This window comes from Sapajus apella, unplaced genomic scaffold (genome assembly GCF_009761245.1).
Source record: "Sapajus apella isolate SASKATOON/1434 unplaced genomic scaffold, GSC_monkey_1.0 scaffold12, whole genome shotgun sequence".
Lineage (NCBI taxonomy): Eukaryota > Metazoa > Chordata > Mammalia > Primates > Cebidae > Sapajus > Sapajus apella.
The window spans coordinates 24,289,184-24,310,242 of NW_022436952.1; the positions used below are offsets into that span (position 1 = coordinate 24,289,184).

General features: G+C 52.6%; 1 protein-coding gene across 4 annotated transcripts in view; it reads left to right on the plus strand.

Annotated features, from left to right (window-relative positions):
• The window catches only part of PIK3R5 (phosphoinositide-3-kinase regulatory subunit 5), an 82,260-nt gene extending 62,947 nt beyond the window's left edge, over positions 1 to 19,313 (plus strand). Inside the window, exons 6-19 of one of the 4 annotated variants that reach the window (XM_032280301.1) lie at positions 5,203 to 5,272; positions 8,259 to 8,433; positions 9,017 to 9,170; positions 9,918 to 10,001; positions 10,228 to 10,942; positions 11,433 to 11,595; positions 11,887 to 12,012; positions 12,504 to 12,632; positions 12,760 to 12,853; positions 13,289 to 13,365; positions 16,400 to 16,493; positions 16,568 to 16,650; positions 17,243 to 17,355; positions 17,474 to 19,313. In XM_032280301.1, the coding sequence (XP_032136192.1) occupies positions 5,203 to 5,272; positions 8,259 to 8,433; positions 9,017 to 9,170; positions 9,918 to 10,001; positions 10,228 to 10,942; positions 11,433 to 11,595; positions 11,887 to 12,012; positions 12,504 to 12,632; positions 12,760 to 12,853; positions 13,289 to 13,365; positions 16,400 to 16,493; positions 16,568 to 16,650; positions 17,243 to 17,355; positions 17,474 to 17,621 (2,225 nt within the window). In that variant the 3' untranslated portion in view covers positions 17,622 to 19,313. Of the gene's footprint in view, positions 1 to 5,202; positions 5,273 to 8,258; positions 8,434 to 9,016; positions 9,171 to 9,917; positions 10,002 to 10,227; positions 10,943 to 11,432; positions 11,811 to 11,886; positions 12,013 to 12,503; positions 12,633 to 12,759; positions 12,854 to 13,288; positions 13,366 to 16,399; positions 16,494 to 16,567; positions 16,651 to 17,242; positions 17,356 to 17,473 lie in introns of those variants that run through there. The other 3 variants (XM_032280302.1, XR_004269646.1, XM_032280303.1) reach the window with 3 other exon arrangements.
• Positions 19,314 to 21,059: the final 1,746 nt, after the last annotated feature.

The window sequence follows — 21,059 nt, forward strand, 5'->3', positions numbered from 1 at the left end:
CCTCCTGTCAAATGAGGAACAAACCTGGGTTAGGTCAGTTTTGCCTGTGAGCTGGTGGCAGGTGAATTCAGAATGTTCTTCAGTGGTGACACATTTCTCTTGAGACATTACTGATCACAGACACATTTGCATTTTATACTTTTTGTCTCTGGTTATGGAATGAAAGGTTTAGACCTCTTGAAGGATGTCAAACATCACTGACTAGTAGATGGGGGGAGATTTAGGCGAAAGAGTAGAGGGCAGGTGTTCCAGAAATCACAGGGTGCGATCAGTTAGGCCTGAGCTGGCTGCCTATAGCAGACAGGCCCAAACAACAATGCCTTAATCTCATGGAAGCTAGTTTTCTCTTACACACACCCACCCACACCCACACCCACACCCACACCCACCCACACACACACCCCACACACACTCTCTCTCTCTCTGTCTCGCTAAGACAGCAGGCCAATGTTGGCATGGTGGCCCCATGAACATCCTAGACCAGGCTTCTCTCATCTTTCTGCTTCGCCATCCTTAGCAAGAGGCACCATCTTCAAGGTTGCTTCATGGTCTAGGATGGCTCCTGGAGTGCCAGCCATGATGTCCATATTCCAGTTAACAGAAAGAAGGAAGTGAGCATGGTTGCACAAAAGGGTCCACCTAACACATTCTGCAAGAGAGGTTGAGAAACTGACTTATCAACTGGGTACAATGCCCAGTGTCCCACTCATAAAGGAGTGGATATTGAGTAGATGCCTAGAAGTCTCTGTTGCATACGACTTGTAAGAGTAGCCCATCGGACCTGGCTTGGTTCTGTTAGCGTGACTTTCACCAGCGTGGTGAAAGGGTGGTATGGCAGGTCTCATCTTACTTTGCCCCCCACAAGCCCAGTGGCTCTGCAAAGCTGGAGACCTCATCCAGCAGGCATTTTCATGGGGTCACTGTGCTTGTTCAGAGCAGCATATATCTTGTGGTATCACTGGTCTTTCATTCCAGGAACTCACATCTCCTCTGCCTGCATGAAAGTCTGCCCAGTGGGTTCCTTCTCCCCAGTATTTCCCTCTTGGCTTCCTGGCCACATCCCTTCCACCTTCCATGTCTCTGCTCCTGGACTCCCAGTAGCCAGGAATTTCAAGCCTCCCTTGGTGTGTTCTCTCCTCCTTTTGTTTATTCACCTGAAAGCAGTGCTTCACCTTCCCGCCCAGACCCTGTTGAGGCCCACAGCCATGAGTTCCCAATTCCTCCAGGCTCTCTGGAGTCCAGGACTCTGGAGATGGTGAGCAGGAAGGAGCTGCACGTGGGTAAGGAGGGAAATGTAAGAGAAACCCAGCCGTGGGGAGTGTTGTGCCTTGTGTCTGCTTCGGAGCATGATGTATGTCAGACTCAAACTGTCCACCAGGAGTTGATATTTGTCGGGGTCACCACCTGCAGGGGTCTGTCCTATAGACCCTGACTCAACAACAAATGAATAAATCCACACACACAGAATACAGTGAAAGAGTGGGCTGGGGTGTTCATGGCCACTCATAGACATTTGAAGATAGTGATGTAAAGAGATAGCAGCCGCCAGCCACGACACACTGAACTCACCAGCCTTTATTCAGCACACATTAAATGACAAAGGCTTTGAGTCAACACCACTAGAGGGTGAAGGTTAAAGGCCAAGTTCTGAGGCCTAAAGCAAACACCATTAGTGGGTAATATCCCTGGTCGACCTCCCCCCGAGAGCCATCCGGAATGAGTAAGGGTTAGTTTATAGGACCACAAGAGTAAACAAGTTAGTTAGGTAAACTCCTCAAATTCCTTTGTTTCTACTCTAATTTATTTAACTAAGGGGACAAGGCTGCCTTCAGCCAAGTATTATAGTAAAAACCCTTAGGCCTTCCAAAAGGGTTTGTATATATTCTCTATAACTAAGATTCCTTAATCTAATGATTAATTCTATTAATCGTAGATGCTGGAGAACAAACCTGATATAGTCTCATTTGGGGGTTGCAGTGCCATTGGGACTAGGCCCTGCTTCCACCCTGTTGACTCTGTGGAATCTTGGTGTTCCCCTCTAAGAGGAAAGTGTCAGATGTGGTTGCTGCTTGCCTCCCCCAGGCCCAAGTACCCACATCACCCTCGGCATGGACCTGTCCGTCAGTGTGTTGTTAATACCAGTGCTTGCTTGATGGCAGACATAGTGATTTTCATGGGTCCTGGATCTTCACAGTTAGCTGTTCTGTGCAGAATGTCCACCTACTTGCAATTTTGAAAAAAGAGTGGCAGATGTGTCGGGCAAACAAGGCTCAATGGCGAAGGGTCTTGGACACCTGGGCTAGGAGTTGGACCTTCACTATGACTGTGCTGCCCGCCCACCCAATTCTTGGCCTGTATGGGGTGACTCTTCTTGATTTCCTACTTGCCAGGGCCTGATGCAGGAACAACCCAGGCAAGGTTTTTGTTTAGCCCTTGGACTAATCTTGATCTAAGAAGCTAAACTCAGAAAGATGTTCCCATCTCCTAAGGTGACCAAGGAAGGATGTGATCTAAGATGAAAGGGAGAGAAATGTCTGTTGACCCAAGGCTCCCCCGTGCAGCTTCCCTGTTTGGGGAGTGGAGGGTGGAGCTAAGGGTCCTGGAACTGATATTGCCTACCCTACTTAGCATTCATGGCCTCCCTGGCATCACCAGGTACCATTGTGAAAACCAAGCCAACGCAGGATTCTAGGAGACATTTCCAACCTCACAGCACACACCAGCAAATGGGGACTTGGCAGTACAATTTCTAAACTAGGCTCAAAGGGGTCTGTCTGTCAAAAAGTTTCTAGGATTAAAGCCACCTTCACATTGCACAGACTTTTCTAATTTGTTCCCAGCTCAGAGGCCAGCCCACCAGTTAATTATCCCCAATCCCCACACCCCATGCTAAGCAGGGGCGTCCATTACCAAGAGAGGCTGAGGAGGGGGTTTGACAGTGTTTTCAGGGTGAGGGCGGGAGTTTATCAGATGATCACAGGCTCCGCTTGGGAACTGTTGGTATCTTGGGTATTCAGCACCAGCCAAGCAACTCTGAAAATAACTCCCTCTGGGTCAGGGTGTGCCAAGAAGCACAGGTACCCTCCTAAATATCCTGTTAAAGCAACAGAATACATAGAACAACGGTCACATGGAGTTCACATAGCTCATACAAAGCAGCTTCTGGTTCCAACCGTAGCACAATTCTAAAATGAGATTAAGGCACATGGATGTAGATGTTAGAAACTGCTCTTCATCCTAGAGATGAGGGGAGATGAAGGAGCTTCGAAAAGAAGGTTGTCAACAGTACTGAGCACTCCAGAACAAAAGTTCAGGCAGCATGATGATGAGGTTGCACCGTTGGGTTTGGGGACTTGGAAAACATTGCCAAGCTTCAGGATAGCAGGGTCAGGAGGGTAGGAGGGTTTGGAAGCCAATGGCTGAGAGTTTTGAAAGAAACCTGATGTAAAGGGAGAGTGATGTCACAGCCCACAGCTTCCTGGAGTGTGACTGCCTGGATGTCCCAGGTCAACAGAGGCAGAAGTGGCAGCGAAGAAATGGGGTTAGTGGGGTCTGGGTTACCTGTTAAAAACATTAAATAGTAAAAGAAAAGAGAAATAAGGTCAAGAGAAGATTTTTGTGTGTCTGTGTGTTTTATGATCAGGGAGTCGGAGGATATCTGTTTGCCTCTACTATGGTAACTACGGTATCATGTTGGGGTGGTTGGAGAGCAGGTGAGGATCTCTTCTCTGTAGTGCATGTGAGTGGCCACCAGATGGTGCCCCAAGTCCGGATGATTACATCAGCCAGTGTCAGGGACTTCCCCAGCAAAACAGACATAACATTCACTTCTAAATATGCGATGATTACATAAAGTAAACATCACACGAAAGGTCAAAAATCAAAGCAATTAGGTCTGAAGTTAGGAGAGCATTATATGGCAATTTTCTGCCTTTGACTGAAGGGACATCACAGTCTTTCTATTTATATCTGTCTTTAAACCCCCAGTCGGGACTTGCACTTCTGAGGGGATGTCCTGGAGGTTCCCAGCTCAGTCCCAGTTCAGGGTGGCCCTGCCCTGGATGGGGACTACCCTGGGCCTATTTCTAAGCTATGACAGGAAGGCAGCCCACTACGCCGAGTCCCCAGCCCCTGCCCTGTGAGGGAGTGAACTCACACTTGCTGTTTCATCTCCTCCTTATGGTGGACATAGAACGGAATAGACAGAGTAAAGTGATGACTGTGCAGAACAGAGTCACATTGCAGAAACCAGAGGAAAACCTTTGGTGTGTTTCTTCTCAGCATTTTGAAGTCAGAGGAGACGGAGAGGGGGAAGGCCCAGGGAGGAAGGGGGTGCAGGCTGGGAGCAGAGCCTGGGATGCAATGCCTCCAAGCCGGGAGGACGCCAGGCAAGACCACAATCCTTGGAGAGGACTTGGGACTCCAGGCAGAGATGGGGAGGTACGGGGGCAGAGGAGGGCACAGAATTCAAAACTCGTTGCCTGGCTAGAGCTGAGGCAAAGTGGATGGGCTGAGAGGTGCCTGGCAGAGCAGGAAGGCACCCAGGACTGGGAGAGGGGGCCGCAACAGGAACCCAGGAGTAGCCAGGCAGCATGAGATGCAGCAGCCTCCTGGGCCAAGGTTTTGCCTCCCACAATGCTCTGCCTCCCAGTCTCTGAAGAGAGAAAATTGGAGGTGGTTGAGCCATGGTAGGGCCTAGGAATGATAGACTGCGAAAGGCCTCAGAGGCCACTGATCTCATCTGCCCTTCCTGGGAGAAACTGAGGCCCAGGGATAAAGCGACCTGCCCAAGGCCACGCAGAAGAGCTGGACTAGAACTCAGGCTTCCGACCTGGGCTCTCACCCTGCATCCTTCTCTCCAGCGAGGCTGCTTCCAAGCCTGGGGCCGGGACCTGGGCTGCAAGGAGAGTAGGAAGCTCTTAGGAAAAGAGGGCAGTCAGAGAGGCCACAGGAATCCAGAGGACAGCAAGGCCCAGGACCGATTTTTGGTGTTGGAGGCAGAGGTGGGGATATGGCTCGTGAGGTGTAAAAGGACGCACAGAAGCCAACTGCTAGGCATGCTGGAGGGTCCACAGAGCAGCTCCTCCTGAGCTCCATCTGGGAACTTCCAACCTGATTGTCTAGTGCCTGCTCACCACGAGGCACAAGGAGGATGCTGAAGAAACTGACCAGCCCATGAACTATTTTTTTGTTGGCCCACAGGGATCTCCTACCAGAGGCTGGTGAGGGCTGAGCAGGGCCTGCCCATCAGGAGTCACCGCAGCTCCACCGTGTGAGTGCTCTTGGGGGAGAGAAACAGGGGGGAGGGCGTTTGGGACCTCTGCACTGTTCCGCCTTCACCCTACCCTCCCCAAACATCCAATGCCTTCACCCACCCCGTCCACCCCATCCAACAACAAACAGGCTTCCAGGGAACTGGGAACCCCCGGCACTGCTGGTGACATTTTGTGTCCAGGTGAGGGTCTTTCACCAGATTCTTAAAGAGGTCTGCATCCATTGTGCCAGGTGTTAGGCACACAGTTCCCCCACTTGATCCATTCTTTTCAGATGAGGAACTGGAGGTCAGAGAGGCCAAGCAAGTTCCCCAAGTCCACATAGCTAGCAAGGGTCTGAGCCAGGATTTAACCCTCAGGCTTACCCAGAAGCCTGTGAGACTTTCTACAGTCTCTTTCTGCCTGTTACTAAAACAGTGTTTCCAAGCTTTTTGAACAGGACTTACAAGAAAAATACAGCCTGGTACACACACACCCCTGAAACGAAACATTCTTACGACATAGGATGAGCTCTATTCTACTCTGTTTCATTTAAGAAACAAACTCGACTCCCCAGATGATTTCATGACACACTCCTGGGTCCTGACCTGCAGTTTGAAAAGCACTAGACAGTGGGGGGTAGGGGGGTGCCCATTCAGAGGACCCTCTGCAGGATTCGAAGAGTTGGGTGCTGTTTCACCTTGACATGTTGGGAGCCCAGGGACCCTGGCCTTCATCAGCTCAGAAATTATAGGTCCCCCCGGCCCTCCCCATTCCCAGCCCCCGGGTTCACTTCTCACTCACTCCCGTGAGCAACACCTCTTGACTTTCCTCTAGGTAAAAACAAACAAAATGATAGATGTTGAGAGAGAAGGAAAGGATGCTGAAATGTTGTAGTTTACTAAGTAAATGAGGTGCTTCTGGTGGGCTGAAGAATCAATCATCAACACCTTTTAGACCCTTACTAGGACTCCAAGCACACCACTCTTTTTTTTTTTTTTTGAGACGGAGTTTCGCTCGTGTTGCCCAGGCTGGAGTGCAATGGCGCGATCTTGGCTCACTGCATCCTTTGCCTCCTGGATTCAAGCGATTCTCCTGTCTCAGCCTCCCAAGTAGCTGGGATTACAGGCATGCACCACCATGCCTGGCTAATTTTGTATTTTCACTAGAGATGGGGTTTCCTCATGTTGGTCAGGCTGGTCTTGAACTCATGACCTCAGGTGATCCGCTTGCCTCGGCCTCTCAAAGTGCTGCCTGGCCTTATTGTTTTTTTTTTGTTTTGTTTTGTTTTTGAGATGGAGTCTCGCTCTGTCGCCCAGGCACCATTCTAAGCATGGTTACGTGTGCTGACTCATTTAATCCTCACGTTAACCCTGTGAGAAAGGGATTTTTCACTTAAGGGAAACGAGCCACCAAGAGATTTGTAGAAAGAGCTTAATGCTGAGAGATGGTCTCACTTTCATTATCTATAAATTGAGAGTGATGATAAACTCTTCGGCAGAGAAATTATGCGAGCTGGTGAGGGCAGGGGCTCTGCAGGGCTTGTCCTGCACATGGTGGTGCTTAGCACACGTCTGTGGAAGGAAGGATCCAGCCCTTAGCAAGGGAGAGGGTTATAAGGGGCTGTTTATGTAAACCCACCTCCTTTTTCTTTTTCCTTTTTTTTTTTTTGTGGAGTCTCGCTCTGTCGCCAGGTTGGAATGCAATGGTGTGATCTTGGCTGACTGCAACCTCTGCCTTCCAGGTTCAAGCGATACTCCTGCCTCAGCCTCCTGAGTAGCTGGAACTACAGGCGAGGCGCATGCCACCATGCCCAGCTTTTTGTATTTTTAGTAGATACAGGATTTCACCATGTTGGCCAGAATGGTCTCAAGTTTTTGACCTTGTGATCCGCTGGCCTTGGCCTCCCAAAGTGCTGGGATGACAGGCGGGAGCCACCATACACAGCTGCCCACCTCCTTTTTCTTTCTTAGAGAAATCAAAGTTAGTTTCTAACCAAATGATGGGAATTTTGACAAGAGACTAGTCCTGTCTCTGCCCTGTCCCCAGGCACCAACATCCACAGGGCCTGGAGGGAATGCTGCCTGCGTGGTGCTCCTGTGCACTGGGTTTAAACGCAGTGTGGAATTAAGAGAGAGCCATCACACGCAGTTCATACTAAAGCATGTATGGATACACAGCCATGATGTCTTGAATCTGCTTTGAGGTCGTGTAGTGATGGAGGGGTTGGCATGGGGAAGTGAGAACAGCCATGTGTTGTGAACTGTAAACAGAGTGATCAGCTCCTCAGAGCTACGACTCTTTTAATTGGGGATATGTTTGAAAGTTTCCATGATAAAAGAAATTTAAACACTGGCACTAAGAGGGAATCTAAGTATCCCTCAGGAAGGGAGGTAGCAGTGGCTGGGCACACACTCTCCTCCCCACCAATGTCAGCCCTTATCATGGCTTTGGGCTGATGAGAAAAGGTGTCACCCACGAGTGGAGGAAGAAGATGCACTCTGACTTGGCACCCCCTCCTCTGGGCAAATGCAGCCCCACGCCACAAGCAACGTCAGGCCCCACTCGCCCCAGACCATGCAGCACCATGCCATGTCGCTGCCTGGCTCCCCCTGAAAACTGGTCGCTTGGCTTCAAGTCACCTTGCCTAAAATATGATCCTCATCTGAGTAATCTTGCATCCACTCAGTTGTCTCATAGGAAAAAGATGTTTATATAAAAATTAAGTACATTTACTTTTAAAGATGAAGTTCTGTTTTGAAAAGATCTTTGAAAGCCCCAAGCTGGAAAATGTTCAGCAGCAAACCCCACACTTTTCCTTGGGAACCTGGGCCCTGCAGCTGCTGCCTCTGTCCTGGCCTCCTGTGGCCACTTCCTCAAGCTCTGCCTGGGTTAGCAGAGGCCCTGGCCTCGGTGGAGCTGAGCACCAGCCGGCACGAGGTGGGTGGCTGCACCCCGGCATCCTGCCCACCCCCTGGTGCCACAGCTGGTCCCCTGTGTCCTCAGCACCGTGCTGCTACTGAACCCAGTGGAAGTGCAGGCCGAGTTCCTCGCTGTAGCCAATAAGCTGAGCGCCCCTGGACACTCACCTCACAGCGCCTACACCACCCTGCTCCTGCACGCCTTCCAGGCCACCTTTGGGGCCCACTGTGACATTCCAGGCCTGCATTGCAGGCTGCAGGTATGTACCTGGGGCCTGGGGCTCTGGTGGGACACCTCTCCGGAGAGGTAGAGGCCCCTCCCTGCTTCATCCCAGCCACCATTCCCAGAGTATACAAGTCACCTGCACCCCAAGTGACATGGCGGGGTGGTGGCTGGAAGGCTGGTCTCCTTGAGGGTGTTTTCTGGTGTGCCGGATCCTGACCAGTGGGGCTGGACGCTGATTACTAGTGCCTTAGAAGATGACATATTCCACAGGAACGAGAATGAGCTTTGGGCTGAAGACCTGGCATCTAGGCCTGGCTCTGTCACAGGTCGGCTGTGTCACCCCGCACAGCTCCCTCCCCTCTCTGGGTTACAGTGAGGAACTCTGAAGTCCCCTCTAACTGCAGTGCCATGGCTCTGGTCCTTTCTCTCCTGACCATTTCCTGAGAATGGAAGGGCAGGGAGAGGCCTAGCTGTCTGGCCAGCTGTGGGTAGGAGATGAGCGATGAGGCTGGGAGGGGACAGATCACTGCCTTCCTCAGTAAGAACCTAGGAGCGGGAACAGGTGGGCAGCTAGTTCATGGTCCAGGAGCAAAGCCCATCTCCTTCTGGGGTTTCAGGCCAAGACCCTGGCAGAGCTTGAGGACATCTTCACGGAGACCGCAGAGGCACAGGAGCTGGCATCTGGCATTGGGGATGCCACAGAAGCCCGGCGGTGGCTCAGGACCAAGCTGCAGGCGGTGGGAGAAAAAGCCGGCTTCCCTGCGGTGTTAGGTGAGGCTCTTGGGAGAGGGGGCTCTGCCCACATTCCCCATGGCCTGTTCTAGCTCCCAAGGTGCACGGTTCAGGCAGGCCTGGTGGCTCTGCTTCACACAGTCACTCAGGGACTCAGCTTCTTCAGCATCCCTCTGCTCCGCCATTCCCTAGGGTGTCATTCCTATCTATAGGGACAGGGTGAGGGTGCCATCATGATGGCAGCTTGTGGGAAGAGAAAAAAAGTGCTTACGAGGCCAAAGGCTGGGCTTTTCTGCTGAAGGTGATACAGAAGCTGGGCACATCGCTTACCCACCTGTTCCTCTGAGCCCGCCTTGGTCACGTGGCCACATCTTGCCCCAGAGGAGCCTGGGAAACCACCTCTGTACAACTCTGTTACCATAGAAGGGTGCACAGATTTTGAGGAGCAATTAGCAGACCCTGTTACAATATTCCTCATGAAAACCGTCTGGGCTAGTACTATTATTCTCCCATGGGAGCATTGTCAAATAAGGCTCAGAGCTTGTGGCTTGGCCACGTTCACAGAGCTCATAAAGGGCATGGTGTCTACATGGTGTGCTTGAAAGAAGGGCCCTCTGGCTGGGAGCCCAGCGCCCCAGCTCTAACTCAGCTTTGGCCCAACCAGCTACGTGTCCTTGTGCCAATCCTTCCCCAACTCTGGTCTCTTCTCCAAGGCAATGGGACTGGACTGGCCTATCTCCAAGGTCTCTTTCCAGCCCTCCTCTCCTATCCGCCCTGCTCTTACAGACACTGCAAAACCAGGGAAGCTCCATACCATCCCCATCCCTGTCGCCCGGTGCTACACCTACAGCTGGAACCAGGACAGCTTTGGTAAGGAGCTGGGGTGCTGGTAACACCCATGCCCCACACTGTCTGCCCAGCTCCCACCCCTGTCCCCAAAGCTCTCCCACCAGAGCTGGCTCTAAGCAGAGCAGAGGGCAGTGCTAGGAGTACTGGGCTGGCCCTGAGTCCTTCTGCTATCTCCCCTCCAAAGGGGATGCAGGAAGGGATTCAGGGGCCCGGACACCCAGACAGTGCTGGCCTTGCTTTCCTGCAGACATCCTGCAGGAAATCCTGCTCAAGGAACAGGAGCTGCTCCAGCCCGGGATCCTGGGAGATGATGAAGAAGAGGAAGAGGAGGAGGAGGAAGAGGACTTGGAAACTGATGGGCATTGTGCCGAGAGGGACTCCCTGCTCTCCACCAGCTCTTTGGTGTCCCACGACTCCACCCTGTCCCTTGCATCCTCCCAGGCCTCAGGGCCAGCCCTGTCACGCCAGCTGCTGACCTCCTTTGTCTCAGGCCTCTCGGACGGCATGGACAGTGGCTATGTGGAGGACAGCGAGGAGAGCTCCTCCGAGTGGCCCAGGAGGCGTAGCAGCCAGGAACACCGCAGCCACCGCAGGCCTGGGCAGAAGTTCAACAGGATCTATAAACTCTTCAAGAGCACCAGTCAGCTGGTACTGCGGAGGGACTCTCGGAGCCTGGAGGGCAGCCCAGACACGGCCCTGCCCCTGCGGCGGGCAGGGAGCCTCTGCAGCCCCCTGGATGAACCAGCACCACCCCCTTCCCGGGCACAGCGCTCTCGCTCCCTGCCCCAGCCCAAACTCGGTACCCAGCTGCCCAGCTGGCTTCTGGCCCCCGCTTCACGCCACCAGCGCCGCCGCCCCTTCCTGAGTGGAGATGAGGATCCCAAGGCTTCCACGCTACGTGTTGTTGTCTTTGGCTCAGATCGGATTTCAGGGAAGGTGGCTCGGGCATATAGCAACCTTCGGTAAGAGCCATAATGGGGGGCATTAGCTCTGCCCTGGGTAACAGGGTTGTTGTGCTAGTGGAATCTGGGGCCTGTGGTTCAGGACCCCAGAGGAACCAAAAGTTCCTTTCTCTTTCTCTTTTTTTTGAGATGGTCTTGCTCTGTTGCCCAGGCTGGAGTGCAGTGGCACTATATTGGTTCACTGCAGACTCTGCCTCCTGAGTTCAAGCGATTCTGCTGCCTCAGCCTCCTGAGTAGCTAGGACTACATGCACATGCCACCATGCCCAGCTAATTTTTGTATTTTTAGTAGAGGTTTCACCATGATGCCCAGGGTTTCACCATGTTGCCCAAGCTGGTCTCGAACTCCTGACCTTGTGATCCACCCACCACAGCCTCCCAAAGTGCTGGGATTACAGGCGTGAGCCACCCACTCTGGCCTCCCGAAGTGCTGGATTTCAGGCATGAGGCCACCGCACCTGGTCCCCTTCTCACCATCTTCTTCTTACCAGGCGGCTGGAGAACAATCGCCCGCTCCTCACACGGTTCTTCAAACTTCAGTTCTTCTATGTGCCTGTGAAGCGAAACCACGGGACCAGCCCTGGTGCCTGTCCACCCCCTCGGAGCCAGACACCCTCACCCCCGACAGACTGCCCAAGGCACTCCAGCCCAGGAGTACGTTCCCAGCCCTGGGCCAGTGGGGTGGGAAAGAGTTCTGGCTACCTGAAGGAAGCCAATTGGAAGTCACGGAATGCAATCCCTTGTATTGATGATGCACCTCCCCCCACCTGGCCACTCCCTGCACTTGGACATGACACACTGCCTATGACAAAGGCTGAAAACTGTCATACTTCCCCAAGGGCAGGGAGAAGCTCAGCTTGGAGCTGCAGGTACCATCCAAAGCCCTGGAGCAAGGGTGGGCAGGCCTCCTGGGGAGCTGGGAATGACCCTTGTTGCTTGCCCTAGGAGCTGGGCACGGCCCCATGGGAGGAGAGCACCAATGACATCTCCCACTACCTCGGCATGCTGGACCCCTGGTATGAGCGCAATGTGCTGGGCCTCATGCACCTGCCCCCTGAAGTCTTGTGTCAGGTAAGTGGCCCCTGAGGTTGGGGAACAGGGCCCACCGGCTGTAGTCACCCAGCCTCATTTAGAAGGCTCTGGGTTTAGGGAATCCAGCTTGAGGCCCCCATGCAGTACTTGGGCTCTCTTGGAAAAGAGCAGGGAGTGTGAGTGTGAAGCAGGGCTGAGCCTGAACTCAGGACACTGAGGGCAAGAGCTGGGGTCACTACAGTGACAGAGGAGGGCCATCAGAAGTGTCTGGGGGACCTCAGATTTCAGCCCCCTTCCTCAATGCCTGGCCTTGTCCAGCTAAGCAGAAGCCTCCCCCGGAGGCTGGTGGGTCAGGCAAGGGGCAGGGAGGCTGGGCGCCGGCCTTCCCCTGCTTCCTGCTTCCTCCTGGCCAGCTTCCCCTGGCTAGCTGTCTCTGTGTCTGTCTTCTCTCTTCCTCCCTTATTCTTGCTCCTTCCTGCCCTCTATCCACCTACCCGCCTTACGTGGCCGCCCCTTCCCTCTGGCCACAGCAGCCCCTGAAGGCTGAAGCCCAGACCCTGGAGGGCTCCCCCGCCCAGTTGCCCATCCTGGCGGACATGCTACTCTACTACTGCCGCTTTGCCGCCAGGCCGGTGCTGCTGCAAGTCTATCAGACCGAGGTAAGGCTGCCCTGCCCCGCGCCACCTCTTCCCCACCTGCCCCCGGTCAGCCAGAAGCTCTACGCTGGAGGAGCTGAATAGGCTCCCAGGAGGTTCACACTGATGTACATGCTCCTGTCCTCTCCAGCTGACCTTCATCACTGGGGAGAAGACGACAGAGATCTTCATCCACTCCTTGGAGCTGGGTCACTCGGCTGCCACACGTGCCATCAAGGCTTCGGGTGGGTACTGCCTGAGCCCAGGTGGGCAGGGAGGCAGGGCCTGGGACTCAGAGCTCTGGGGAGGTGGGGTTACCTAGGAGGCGGGGCTACCAGGAGGCAGCGTTACTGGGAGGTAGAGACATGGGAAGGTGAGGTTACAGGGGGCGGGACCCTGGGGAGGCGGGACCCTGGGGAGGCGAGACCCTGAGAAGGTATGGTCACAGAGGAGATGGGGCCCTGGAGTGACGGGGTCAGTGGGGGAGGGGGGAGCCGCCTGGAGGAAGATGGAGCCAGAGAGAGGCAGGGCCTTGGTGAGGCCGATGCCTAGGGAGTCAAGGTCAATGTGGTGGGGGATGGGAGGTAAAGCCGGGGTGGAGTGGGGCGGGCAAGGCTACTGAGTTAGTGAGGAACCCGGGAAGCCAGAGGGAGTAAAGGGTCTGTATGTGTTTGGCACAGGTCCTGGTAGCAAGCGGCTGGGCATTGATGGCGACCGGGAGGCTGTTCCTCTAACACTACAGATTATTTACAGCAAGGTAAGATCTGTGCTAGGGCTCCTTCCCCTCCGGGATCTGCTGCTGATCCTTCTTCCCCCAGAGCCTGGGCCCAGAGTTGGACTCATGTGTTCCTGGGCCCCATCTTTATGCTGCAAGGCCACAGCAGGCTCCCCTGGATGCTGAGAGAAGAGAGGGGAGGGAGTGGATGTCTCTGTGCCCCTTGGCCTCCAAATGCTCTCTCCCACCATGTTCTTTGCCCCCCACCTGAATGCACTTAGCAGCTGCCCAGGGGTAGGAGTCTGCTGGGCCTGGCTACAGGGCTAGGGCTGAGAGGGGACAAGGGAAGGCTTCCAGAGGCACTTGAGAGAGAAGCCGGGGTCTCGCAGGGGGCCAGTGTGCCTGGCAGGCTGCATGCAAGGTGGGACTGGTATGAGAAAGGAGTGAGGAGAGTTGTGGGGAGGCAGAAGGCTGTCCGTGACAGACCAGGAGACGTGAGTTCTCTGAGCAGGTCACATCCCAAGGTCCAGGTTGAGAGAAGCTTGGCCTCACAGGTGGGCTCCTTCCTTCCTGTCTCCTTCCTTTTCTTCAGCCTTTCCAAAGACATCCTTTAGCACTTGCTCATGCCACCTCTGTGCTGGGCAGGGTGAAAGAGGGGTTAAGCAGGTAAGGATAGGCCTCATTTTAGCTTGTCTAGAGGAGGGAGACAGACAAGAAACAAGGAAACAAAGAAATAGCCAAGATAATTTCAGAGAGTGGCCAGTAGTTACAAGGCAATAAAACAGAATGGATGGTGGCGTTGGGGCTGCGGTGCATTTGGCAGCGAAGGAGGTGAGCAGGAGGAACCGACACTCACTGCAGCAACGTGCCAGGTGCTTGCTAGACATCTTCCACAGTCCAGGCACTGTTCTAGGCCCTGGAGTGTCCCTAAGAGTGAAGAAAGGACAGACCCCTGGAGTGGGTCGTAGGCATTGCTTAGATGATATACAAGATGTAAAATTACAACTGTGACACATGGATGAAGGAGAGGGACATGGGATGTTCCTAAGTGGCAAATTGAACAGGAGAGTTAGTAGTGAAGGCTTCCTTGAGAAGGGACATTGAGTTGATATTGGAAGGAAAACCAGGAGTTAATTAGGCTGAGAAGAGGTGAGTGCTCTCATGGCAGCAGGAACTGCATGTGCAAAGGCCGTGTGGTGGGAGGGAGTGTGAACACCTCAAAGCACATGGAAAGAAGATCCCACATGCTGGAGCAGACAGCCAGTGGGAACATGATGCCAAGGTGAGGCTAAAGAAATGGGGGGGACCAGCATACCAAGAACCTTGATTGCAATGAAAGGACTTTTATCCTGGTCCTAAGAGCAGTGGATATTCGTGAAGGGGGCTTATGTTTGTGGTGGGGGTGAGAATGCCTGTGACATGATCAGATCTGAGGCTTAGGAGCTCCCTCTGGCAGCTCTGTGGAGGACAGATCAGAAGGGTCCCCAGGCGATGCAGGAAGGCCAGTCAGGAGGCTCTTGCCATGGTCCAGCAGAGAAATGAAGGCAGCAGCCTGCACTAGGGTAGTGGTGGCAGAGCTGGAAAGGAATGGGAGACAGATGTGAGTAATGTAATCAGCAGGGCTCAGGGATGGATTAGAAAAGGAGAGGCCAGACTCCTGGAGTCACTCCTCTGTGACTGGCAGCACCATCTTCTCAGGTGGGGACCACAGGAAGGGCCCAGGTCCAGTTGGAGAAGATCCTGAGTTTGGGTTGGGATATATTATTGAGGTTGAGAGGCCCTGAGAGACGTAAGGGAACAGTGAGAATAGGCAACTGGCTGAACAGGCCTGACTTTGCAGGGAATACAAAGATGGGTGGACAGCTGCTAGTGGAAAAAGGGCATGAAGGAGACTTCTGAAGGGGGAAGCAGGGAATACAAAGAGCAGAGGACCAAGGGGAGAGTCTTGAGCCCTTCATGATGTAGTGGCGGGCAGAGGGCGGTGATCCAGCAAAGCAGAGATGTGGGGATTCAGTCAGGCTGGTGGGAGGAATTTTAGTTTTAGAAAATATACACAAATCCTTTGGAAGGCTTAAGGGTTTTTTCTATAATACTTGGCTGAAGGCAGCCTTGTCCCCTTAGTTAAATAAATTAGAGTAGAATCAAATGAATTTGAGGAGTTTACCTAACTGTTTACTCTTGTGGTCCTATAAACTAACCCTTACTCATTCCAGATGGCTCTCGGGGGGAGGTCGACCAGGGATATTACCCACTAATGGTGTTTGCTTTAGGCCTCAGAATGTGGCCTTTAACCTTCACCCTCTAGTGATGTTGAGTCAAAGCCTTTGTCATTTAATGTGTGCTGAATAAAGGCTGGTGAGGTCAGCATGCTGTGGCTGGCGGCTGCTATCTCTTTACAGCGCTCTCCTCAAGTGTCTGTGAGTGGTCACGGACACCCCAGCCCACTCTCACTGTATTCTGTGTCTGAGTGGATTTATTCATCCTTTGTTGAGTCAAGGTCTGCAGGACAGACCCCAGCAGGTGGTGACCCTGACACAGAGAGGCACCAGCCAGACAGGCACTAGGAAAACCAGGAGGGTGCCATCACAAAAGCCCAGGAGGGGTTTTCAAGGAGGGGAGAGTAGTGAACTACTAGGTGAAGTAAGCGGAGGACTAGGAAGTGTTCTTGGGTTTACCAACACAGAAGTCCCTGATGACAGAGACATTCACACAAGGACCTGAAGAGGGAGTTCGGGTGTGGCTCTGCCAGAAACAACATGCCTGTGGGCCTATCCCTTCCTCACTCTGGGCTCGGCAGGAGAAGCTCAAGACCACCCCTGCAGGAGCTCTCAGCTCTTGTACCTTTCAACCTGGTCACTTAGGCTGCTGACTCCTAGACCAAGCCAGTGACCTGAGCTCCTCCCTGGGGTCATGCAGGTCTTACCCAGGGTGGTACAGGAGCCCCGGTGAATAAGAGAGCACTTGCTTTGATGTGCTGACCAGAGGCAGTGCCCTGTCACTGGTGGGCCTTCAAAGAGAAGGCGGCAGGCTCGGGGGGCCTCTGGACTCAGAGGGTCTGGCTACACTGCATTTCCAGGGGGCCATCAGTGGACGAAGTCGCTGGAGCAACCTGGAGAAGGTCTGTACCTCGGTGAACCTCAACAAGGCCTGCCGGAAGCAGGAAGAGCTGGGTGAGTGGGGTGGGCAGGGTGGGGACACGGCAGAGAGGTGCTCTGAGCCTGGCCTGAGTGCCCCTGCCCTTCAGATTCCAGCATGGAGGCCCTGACGCTAAACCTGACAGAAGTGGTGAAAAGGCAAAACTCCAAATCCAAGAAGGGCTTTAACCAGGTACGGGCTTCCCTGTCCTTCCAGCCACATCCTCAAGAGATTTACTAGAGCATGCAGGTGCGTATGTGTGCATGTATGTACGTGTGTGCGCATGTATGTGCATGTGTGTATACACATGGGTGTGTGTGTGAGGGAGAGAGGAGAGGTGGGAGAGGCAGGGTGAGGGGTGTGATTTGGGGATATGCACAGGTGTGGAGTGTTGTGGGGTGTTGGGGAGGAAGGGGTACCCCGTGAGAGGACATGTGTATGTGGAAAAATTGTGGGGTGGGTGCCAGGAGAGTTCTAAGACCCATAGGCCAAAGAAAGCAGGCTCTGCATCAGGGAACCCGGGGCTCTCCTGGTGAAGGTAGCAGGTAGGGCAGAGCCTCCTCAGGGGGCACCTGCTTCTTTCAGATGCTGGAGAGGAGGCACGGACTGATGGAGGCCTCAGTCTCCCTCCCCTAACCCAGCCATTAACCCTGGAGAGAGGTCAGACAAATCCTGCTCTCCCACACCGCCAGAAGTGGATGGGCAATTCTGAGAGATGGAACTGCTGAGGGCTGGCGGTGTGGCCTAGCCAGAGCTTCAGGGCTGACCTGGGCCTTCTTTCCAGATTAGCACATCGCAGATCAAAGTGGACAAGGTGCAAATTATCGGCTCCAACAGCTGTCCCTTTGCTGTGTGCCTGGACCAGGATGAGAGAAAGATCCTGCAGAGTGTAGTCAGGTAGGAAATGGGGGTCCCAGGGAGGGGAGCAGTTTCTGCTCCCACCAACCCAGAGGCCTGGATGGAGCTGGAGGGATGTGGGCCAGCCCTGATCCCTGGCTGCTGCTCTGGCCCACAGGTGTGAGGTCTCACCCTGCTACAAGCCGGAAAAGAGCGACCTCTCCTTGCCACCCCAGAGGTCCCCTGACCTGCCGGCCCAGGCCACGCCTGATCTCTGCTCCCTTCTCTGCTTGCCCATCATGACTTTCAGTGGAGCTCTGCCCTAGTGGGAGCCCAGCGCCAGACTAGACCGCACCCTGGGCAACCTCTTCTGCAACCCCTCCGGAACAGTCCCTCTCTGTGGAGAACTGAATGGCCCTGTGCAGAGCCAGGGTCCCATTGTGGGTCCCACCATGAGTAGGGGCTGGGAGTAGAAGGTTTCTGGGGCCTCAGTGTTCTGGGGAAAGAGCAGATATCAGGGAAAGAAGGGCCAGACCCCACAGCCTCTCAGATTCCTCACAGTAGGAGAGGGATGGGTAAATGGACCTCCGAAGTCCCTGACCACTAGCGTGGTCTAGGATCCTTTCTAAAAGGAAGATCTGAGGCCCTGGTGCTCAGAGGGATGACGTCGGCCTTTTCTCTCAACTTTGGCTGAGCCTACCCCTTACTTTGTCAAAGACTTGGAGGACCCTGTATGTCTGGAGTTCAGTCCCCTCCTCTCTGGGGCTCAGGTGATAGAAACATGGATGAGACATTTCTCTACTTCTACTTCCCACATACACTTCCTCACTCCAGACACACACACCTCTTAACGATTTCTCTCTCTCAAGTTCCAAGTCTCCTGAAAAACAGCACTAACACTGGACCTGTCTACAGTTCTGACTATGGAACCTGGCACAGATTCTCTCTTGATCCTCTTTTAAGATCTGAGATTCTTGGAAGACAGGCTAGGCTTAAATTCAGTAGCAGCATGATTCTAGCTAAATACCCAGAGGAAGCTAATTAACTTTGAGCCTCAATTTCTCCAGCACTAAAATGGAGTAAAGAGTTGTGATGGAAATAAGGCATCATTAGAAGGTTACATTGTCTGCAAAGCACCTAGCCCAGCGCCGAGCTCCCAGTAGGTGCTCAGTAAAGCTTAGTGTCTTACTCTCTGAACACCTATTCCTCCTGTTTGGGGCCACTGGGATACTCTCACTGGCCTTGAGATGCTCCTCACTCCTTCTCAATTCATGGCGGAGGCAGAACCCAGACTGAAGGAGGAAGGGGCATTCCAAAGGAGGACTGTCTTCGTCAGGGTAAGGGGTGGGCTGCTCAGGTGGCTTACCCTTCACTCCCTTCTCTATCAGATTGGCTCTGCCACTCCCATCTCACTCTTTGTGTGCAGAATCTTCCATACCTCCAAGTTCACTGCATCCTTCTGGCACCTGGGCAAGATCCCAGAACAGAGGATGGAGTGACTGGCCTCACAGAGCTTAGTGCCCAATTCAGAGGAAGTGGGACTGATGCATGGAAAATGGTCAGCCTAGGATAGGACATGAAGCTGAAATTCAGAGCGACGAGCCTGAAGTGCTTTGAGCAGCTGGAAGCCAATGTGGACTAGAGCGATAGGGCAGAGAGCAAGACCAGGATTTGGACCGACAGATGTGGGGAAAGTAGCCATGGAAGCATAAACTGTATCCCGCACAGCCCCTCTTCCTCTCCTCCTAATTCATTATGCCTGAAAGGTCTTACGTGAAATTCCAGCCAGAGTACTCACGGCTTGAGACACGTGCACAGAATTAGCTTCTACCTTGTTCGGCCATCTCTCCCATCTTAATATCGGTTCTTGCTCTAAGCTCCAGGAGTGTGGTGGACCATGTATCTTCAGTACTTTTTTCCTGTATGGGTGCGTTGCCCTATTACATGATCAAGAGATGTCCGGGAATTAATGAATGGAATTTAATATTATTGTCAAATAAAACTTGATTTGTCCTATATTTAATGACCCATAGTTATTTTGCTGCATGACACCTGCTAGTTAAACAGTTTATAGAAATCATTTTATTTATACCAGAAAGAAGCTCTATAGGGGATCATTTATTTCTTTTTGTAATTTTCTACCCTATAGAAAATATATTTGTGTGGAACTTTTCCCCAATCCTGTTCTGCTTAAGCCTCATCATACTCACCGACCCACAGAACAAGATATCCTACACCTAAGGACTCAACATTTGGGGTTTCCTGTGCCACTTCACTTGAGAAATATACACTGTTGGAAATAGATGCTCGGTGCCACAAAGAAAAATTAGCACTGAGACAAAGGATCTTTCAGCAACACAATTTTTACTTCCTGGACTGCAGGAAAGGTACTCTCACTAGCCATCTTGCCACAAGAGTACAATGAACAAAGGAAAGCAGACAATTTATCCCTTATGCATTTGGGGCCATCCTTACTGCTGTGTCTGATCTCTGTTGGGCTGGTGCCAGACATCAACAATCTAAACTAAAACCCGATTGGCTAACAACTTAAAACTTTTCTAAACAGGTAAAAGCAGTGGAGAGCTAGGACATGCCTGTGAGCACATCCAGCACAGGTATCTTGATTAAAGTACAAGGATATGGAATGTACTACATGCCTGTAAGCATGGCATGTTTAACAGCTACCTAGGATAGGGCTTAACAAAGAGTTATTAGCACACTTATGTTTATTCTTTAACAAGAAAGGAATTTTTAAAAAGGAACTTTTCTACTTCCCACGTACACCCATATATCCATCTGTTCCCTGTACCCCAAGACCCAGGGAGGGGATGGGCCTGAGGCCGTTGCTGCTGATGGGTGGTGCAGTGAACCCTGGACCTACCTTGCAGCTGAGAGGAGGGGAAGAGAGCTCAATAATGGCTCTCTGGATCTGGGACTACTTTTAGACTTGGGTAATAAGGAGGGAGAGAAGACATGAAGGGATGGTAGGGGACACCTGTGTCTTGAGAGAGGGAGGTAAGTACCAGGCTCCCAGAACACGAATATTCAGGATGGAGGGAGAAAGAACTGTGAGCTTTTCCAGCTCTGCATCAGCTAGCTATTTCAAACAATGAAGCTGACCTTCAATTCAGGGGATGAAGTCTCTGATCATCTGTTTTTCCTCATGCATCTAGAGGACATCTAGGGACCACCTGATCTAGGTTGGGCCCAGAGTGGCTTGGCAGCTCCAAGCTGCAGGATGGATGCAGATCTGCTCAGTTGGTCTCTCAGATGCATTGGATCAGCATGAGGGGCAAGCCAAGACAGGAATGGAGCCTGGAGCTGGAGCAGTATTCCTCCTGCCAATAATCGGCTAACATGGTTGAAGCACCTCAACCCCCAGATTTAGTAAACCCAGCAAATTTCACACAGGAATCTTTACACAAGAAAAAAAAGACAAAATCGCATGAGAAGTGCACTTTACCTTTGATATTTTTGCCATAGCTCCAGTCTAATCATGAGAAAAAAATCCTATAAACTCAGACTATGGGACCAGGTAACCTGACCAGTACTCTCTTGGTGTCATGAAAAATAAGGAAAGACTGAGAAACAGACCAAAAGAGACTGAGTAAACCCAAAAATTAAGCAGAGGACACTGGATTGAATCCTGAAACAGTCATCAAAAAACTGGTAAAATCTCAATACAATCTGGAGTTTAGTTTTTTTTTCCTAAACACACCCACCCACCCCCCCCCCCCCCCCCCCCCCCCCCCCCCCCCCCCCCC